This window comes from Carya illinoinensis, chromosome 9 (genome assembly GCF_018687715.1).
Source record: "Carya illinoinensis cultivar Pawnee chromosome 9, C.illinoinensisPawnee_v1, whole genome shotgun sequence".
Lineage (NCBI taxonomy): Eukaryota > Viridiplantae > Streptophyta > Magnoliopsida > Fagales > Juglandaceae > Carya > Carya illinoinensis.
Window position 1 is genome coordinate 7,027,472 of NC_056760.1, and position 6,814 is coordinate 7,034,285.

At 36.0% G+C, this 6,814-nt stretch overlaps 1 protein-coding gene across 1 annotated transcript; it reads left to right on the forward strand.

Moving 5' to 3' along the window:
- On the forward strand, positions 1 to 2,432 carry LOC122276017 (protein FAR1-RELATED SEQUENCE 5-like). The gene is made up of 4 exons (XM_043085428.1): positions 1 to 397; positions 805 to 2,045; positions 2,145 to 2,293; positions 2,384 to 2,432. The coding sequence occupies exons 1-4, from the start codon at positions 1 to 3 to the stop codon at positions 2,430 to 2,432; spliced, it is 1,836 nt and encodes a 611-aa protein (XP_042941362.1).
- Positions 2,433 to 6,814: the final 4,382 nt, after the last annotated feature.

Genomic DNA, 6,814 nt, shown 5'->3' on the forward strand with positions numbered 1-6,814 from the left:
ATGCCGAGTCACACATGTGTAGAAGGTGAAGATGTCGATGAAGTAAATATAGAAGATGTTGTGAATGTGGAAGATGAAGTTCATGTGGATGTTGATGTGAATGTGGAAGATGGAGGCCGTGTGGATGATGGAGTGAATTTGATTTCTTCTTCAAGTAGTGGTTTATTGGAGCCATTCATCGGTATGGAATTTGATGACGTAGAAGATGCCCAAGCATTTTATAAAGCATATGCAAGAAGAAATGGTTTTGCCATTCGTACCAATCATACCCGATTGTCGAAAGAGGAGAAAAAACTTATTGCAGTAGACTATGTTTGCTCAAGAGAAGGATTTCGACGAGAAAGGAGCAAACATGTAGAAAGAACAATTCCGGAAACTGCAGAAACAAAGATTGGATGTAAAGCAATAATGAGGATAAAAAAAGAGAGTGAAAAGTGGATAGTATGTAAGTTTGTGATGGAACATAATCATGGTCTACTTACACCGAGAAGTACTAGTTTTCTCCGTGGACATAGGGGAGTCACACGTGTGCAAAAAAAACTCATTATGACTTTAAATGAGTCTGGTGTACCGACTAGGAAGATAATGTCGGTGTTGAGTAAAGAATCATGGGTGACTTTAATATTGGTTGCATTGGGAAAGATGTGGAAAATTATTTAGGAAACAAAAGAAAAAAATTGTTTGAAGAGGGAGATGCTCAAAGGTTATATACGTATTTTCTTGATTGACAATGCAAAGAGCCTGGATTTGTGTACTCCATGCAAGTTGATGAGAATGGGTGTATGGGAAGTTATTTTTGGGCAGATGAGAGATCAAGGGCGGCGTATCAATATTTTGGGGATGTTGTCACATTCGATGCTACATATTTGACAAATTTGTATAAGATGCCATTTGTGCCATTTTCTGGAGTTAACCATCATCACCAAACCATCATGTTTGGTTGTGCTTTGTTAGTAAACGAAACAGCCGAATCCTATGTTTGGTTATTGAGAACATGGCAAGAGGCAATGCTTGGGCGTGCCCCTTCAACCATAATTACTGATGATGACAAAGCTATGGCGAAAGCCATTGTAGAAGTACTCCCAAATACAACTCATAGGTTGTGCTTGTGGCATATTTTACAAAAATTTTCCGAACACTTGGCTCATGTGTATAATAGATTTCCAGAGTTTGGTAAAGATTTCCGTCATTGTATTCATGAAACAATTACAATTGAGGAATTTGAGCAGGCATGGAGTTTTATATTAGTGAAGTATGCATTAGGAGATAATGCTTGGCTGCAAGGTCTTTATAACCGACGTGAGAAGTGGGTTTCGGCTTACTTGCGTTCAACATTTTGTGCAGGCATGTCAACAACTCAAAGGAGTGAAAGCATGAATAAGTTTTTTAAGGATTATGTTCATTCAAGCACGATGGTGAGTGACTTTGTGCATCAATATGAGAAAGCATTAGATGCACGTTACTTTAAAGAAAAGGAAAAAGATGTGCGAACAAAATCTACACGGGCAATATTGAAAACGGGTTACAAAATTGAAGAAGAGGCCGCCATAGTTTACACGAGGAAATCTTTTATGAAATTTCAAGAGGAACTTTTTAATAGCCAACGATACAAGTCAACCAAATGTCGAAGTGATTGTGAAAGCAAAACATATGGGGTGACACTTCAGGGTAAGGAAACCCCTATCTATTATGTGACATTGGAGAGTGGTCAAGAAAAGGCGACATGTACATGCCATATGTTTGAGTTTGTGGGACTTCTCTGTAGGCATATCCTATGTGTATTCGGCAAGAAATTTAAATTAGATAGTTTGTCACAGCATTATGTTCTAGAAAGATGGACTGTGAAGGCTAAGAGTCGACTTATTCTTGAAATACCTGTTCCTGAAGGGCATGTAATGGCACAAGATAATCCAGCAATGATAAAAAACAAGCTGATGATGCAATTTTACGACGTTGCAGAACTTGCCTCCAAGTCACCAAGAAAACTCAACCACCTCTCCCTTGCCTTAGAGAAGGTCACAAAAGAGTTAGAGTTGATGGACCTGGTCCATGTCGATATTGAAGATACAAATTACCTAGGTGGAGGAAAGTCAATTAACTCACAAAATGTTGTAAGAAGTCAAATTGTCAGCAATTTTTCATAGACGCTACAGGACCCTCCACAGGTGCCAACCAAAGGGCGCCCAAAATCTGTGAGAGCAAAAAATCCAAAAGAGACGCAACCAACAAAGAAAATGCGTTGTGGCATTTGTAAAATGGAAGGACATGCTAGGAATAACTGTCCTTCAATGAGGTATTGTAGGTTTTTAGTCTTCATGGTTTTTTCGTTTTTAAACTTTATGGTATTTGTTGTTGTTTATGGTATTTGTTGTTCAATATGTAGGGATATTGCACATACACCTGAGGTCGATTACCAAAACTTGGATGCTTAAACGAAATTTGTTTATGTATGTCTGTGTTATGAGGTATTGTGATATTATAGTTGCTTATATTTGGATACATTAAACTTAATGTAATTTTTTTGTTAAACTTAATGTGACAGGTCTGTTGTGATGTGCTTGTGGAAAAAGTAAGGATGAAGATTTTGTGGATAACCTTCGCTATAGATTCTATTCAGTGGTTGGCTTGAACTTATGTATTTGGAGCCAAGTGTTTTGAACTTATGTATTCTGGAGTGGTTGGCTTGAACTTATGTATTTGGAGCCATATTCTGGAATGGTTGGCTTGAACTTATGTATTTGGAGCCATGTGTTTTGAACTTATGTATTCTGGAACGGTTGGCTTGAATTTCTGTATTTGGAGCCATGTGTTGTGGCATGTATTTCAGATTTTCTGGTTTTATAGGTTTTTTTCTGTCAGATGTGTTGTTTTTTCTGGTTTTATAGTTTATTTTTTCTAGTTCCAGAGTATTTTTTTCGGTTTTATAGTTTTTTTTTCTGGGAAAGATGTGTTTTTTTTCCTGGTTTTATAGGTTTTCTTTTCTGTCCTATGTGTTTTCATTTTCTGACTTTATAGTTTTTTTCCTGGTTTTATAGGATTTTTTCCTGGGAAAGATGTGTTTTATTTTTCTAGTTTGCAAGTTTTTTTTTTTCGGTTTTATAGTTTTTTTTTTTGTATAGTTTTTTTGAACTTCTGTTGTTTCGAATATTTAATGGCAAGAGGTAATTTTGAAATGCAAGAGGCAACAAGTTTTATAATTTTATACTTTGCTGTAGTCATTGCAAAAGTTTGTCCATAATTTTGGACTTTTGCCCATACCCTGTAAAACGTCACTTTAACACCTGTTTATTAAATATTCATTCCATTGCAAGACATTCCAAAACAATAAAGAAACTCACGTGTTCATTAAAGTCATAAAATCATACTAATTACATCACATGTTCATTACAATCAGTTGTCCAAAGCTAAAATAGCTTACATGAGTCGAGGCACTGCCCAACATACACTTTGGTTTTTGGGATACATAAAAATTACAGCATAAATCGCAATAAAAAGCAACCACGATGTCAACAAGACTTTCAAGGTAGCATTATACTTCTTCTCCAATGCTTTATATTTGGCTTGTTCCTTCGTTACATGTTCATGAAATAACCTTTCATTCCTTCGTTGAGCTAACTCCAACGTCATCTTGCAGCATGAATTTTGTTCATTTTCAAGATCAATCCATTCAAAAAATTCACATTGTTTATTGATCTTATAGTTTGGGCAATTGTAAAATCTTCTGCCAAAACTATTACTCTTTCTAGAGATTCTGAGTTTTGATGGAATGCCACAGTAGCAAAGTGGCCTGTCCACACTTGCTTTGTCTTTCTCTCTTGAAGTCCACGAACTTGAACCGGTATTGGTACTTGAACTTGTCATTTGCTGGAACCTATAAAAACAACCGTGCACTTTTAAATGTTGAGAAAAGAATATTAAATTTCTAGTTTTGACAAATAAACTACTTCTAGTTCGATGATATTATTTTTTATAAGTACATAAACTTCTAGTTCTTATACCAAGTTGATGACTTTCAAATTTTCAATAAATAAATCACCCTTTCTTCTTTGTGCAATTTTAGTAATACAAGTAGGGATCTGGTATGCATGAAAATATAGCATTATGAGTTCATAAAAATGTGCCAAGATTGTGAAACAGAAGGATTATGTTCAGCTATACCAGTAATAAATGTTTTCTCTTGTATACATTTCTTGTACTTGGCTATGCCTATTGATATTGATAGAATTTTACTTGTAAAAAAAATAAGGGGCTTAGGCAATTATGCAGTCAGTATCTGAATACCTGCATGGGATTTGATTGAGCTTACACCTTTTGTTTCATGGTGTCAATGGTTTGTAAGTCCAAATTATATGCCACAGGGAATTTGCTTTGCCTTTGTAAACATTGCTGTTTTTTCCAGATCTTACTGTTTTCAGCTTTTGTGGTGTAAGGGATTAAGAAATGAACAAGTTATGTGGATGAACCATTTATGACCTACAATGACCAAGCATCATTTGACGTGGTAATCATTAAAACAATGGCTAATTGTCTAAAACCATTACTAGCCTTAGGTTCTGGTCAACTTTTGGGCAGTTTTTTTGGGGTGCGCAAAGCCATTGACCAAATTGGCTCATGTTATATTAGCTTGACCGGCGAGTCTGGTCAAGTCTTGAAAGAAATAATAGTTATCACAACTATGATAACACAAATATTTCCATGGGTAAACTGGATATTTGTTGCATGTTTTCTTGAAAATAGCAATTAATGCACTTGTAACCTTGCGTCTCTTGTTGCAAGCATGGTGTTACAATCAAGAATGAAGAAAACTCAAAATACTGGGTCATTTGGTAATACTAAAAAAGTTAAACCAGGAAAAGAAAGAAAATGATTTCCTCCTTTCCAGTTCATAAGTCATATGCCATTGCATCTTAAGTGTCCAATCTTTGTAGAATCTCTAATCACCTAAGAAATAAAAAACTAAAATAAAGTTTTAAGAAAATTGTTTTACAAAAATGCAAAAATATATACGACACTATTTTCCTTATAATCACAATTATAATTTACAAATTTAATCAAATAAACTTTATCATGTAGTCAATAGACAACAACTAATTAGTTGAAGGCCTTGATAGACAAACTAGTATTGCTCGGTTTTATTACAGCATATTTAACATTTACAAAAGAGCTACAGCTCTACTGAGCCTTTCATCAAACAGCTCGTGTGCCTACAAATGCCACTGTCATTCCAATAACTAGTAAATCCATTATATTCCTCTTTACAACCAAACACAACAGAGTAATTTTATTGGGATAAATAATGCAACACTCCCCAATAATCAAGCAAATTGTACAAAGAAAGAATCCCAAATATCGACGTGAAGATTCTGTTCTGTAAAAATTCTTGAAGTAAATCATCAAGCAAATGGTAAGAATTTGAGAGAGAGGATTTCGGACTGACCAGGAAAAGGGATGATGATTAAATTAGAGGAGGAGGAGACCCGCGCCGGAGAAGACCCACTTCGATGAAGAGAAGGTGACCCGTGTCTCCGATGGTGAACAACTTCGATGGAGAGGAGGAGGTGACCTGTGACTTTTCAGGTGACCAGTGTTCTCAGGTGGCCGGTGTGTGGCTGAGGAAGAAGAAATTCGTACCGGGGATTTACAAGGTGTTCAGCGAGAGGGGTGTGTGGCCGAGGAAGAAGAAGTCTGGGTTCAAAGGGTCTGAAGAAATGATTTGGTGTAAACGGATCCATCACAAATAAAATGAATTGGACACGTGCCGCACCATAATTGAAGGGCTGTTATTAAGTGAAAAGCAGCCCGACCGGTTATAAGGTTTTGCCTTCTTGAAGAGTAGATACTGAGAGAGCAAGAATCCAGTGATGATTCTGTAGTGTTGCAAATACCTGCTACCTGCTTAATCATACATTAATTTGAAGAAAAGGGTACTAAAATCATTAGCTAGCAAAAATTGGGACTTTACATTTATTTTGAGAGAATGCTCATATTGCAAACTTGTGCACTCGTGTGATAGCATCAAAACTTTAGAAAGTTATACCCTAAAGACTAACTCACTTCCTTCCGTCTGCCTCTAGCCCCTACACCATCACAGATCTTAGTGGAGTGAGGAAGCAACAGACCACAACAACTGCAAGGAATGGAATATTCAGTGGTCTAGACAGTGAGGTTGGTTACACATGATGTAGAAGAGGACGTGAGTAAGAAGCATAAAAGGAGGGAGTAGATGAAGACCCGAGATAGATCATTTTTTAGAGGAAGAGATTGGGAAAAAGAGAAGAAGATTTTTGGTGTTCATCCTTTTTAGCTTTAAATTTCAGTTTTCTACATTTTAATTGACAATGCATTTTCACTACACTATGTGCGCGTAATCTTTCATACCTAGGCTCAGAAATACTTTGATTGGATTGTATTTCGATGGGAATCACTTCCTGGTTTCATTTGAGTTTCTGTATCTATGAGTTTCTGTAATCTTTCAAACAATCTTTACATGAGTCTAAGATAGGTTTTTCTTGTTAATCTCTAATTCATTGTTGACAAAAAGACACGATGAATGCTTGGATTATACAGAAAACTTACTCTGGTGTGGTTTATCTCAATTAGATTATTTATTAATTCAGTAGAGGTTCTAGTATAATGTGGGGACTGCAAGGTATTTACAAATCATCCGAGTACTTTTCTCTTGATTGAAATTGTGTTTGAAGCAATTGGGGGAGTGAAACCCACTTTGAAACCAACCCATGAAAAAGGAATATGTAGCCTGGGTGTTTGATCAATTGTTTCTTAGATATAAAAGTTCTACATATAGATTGATTTA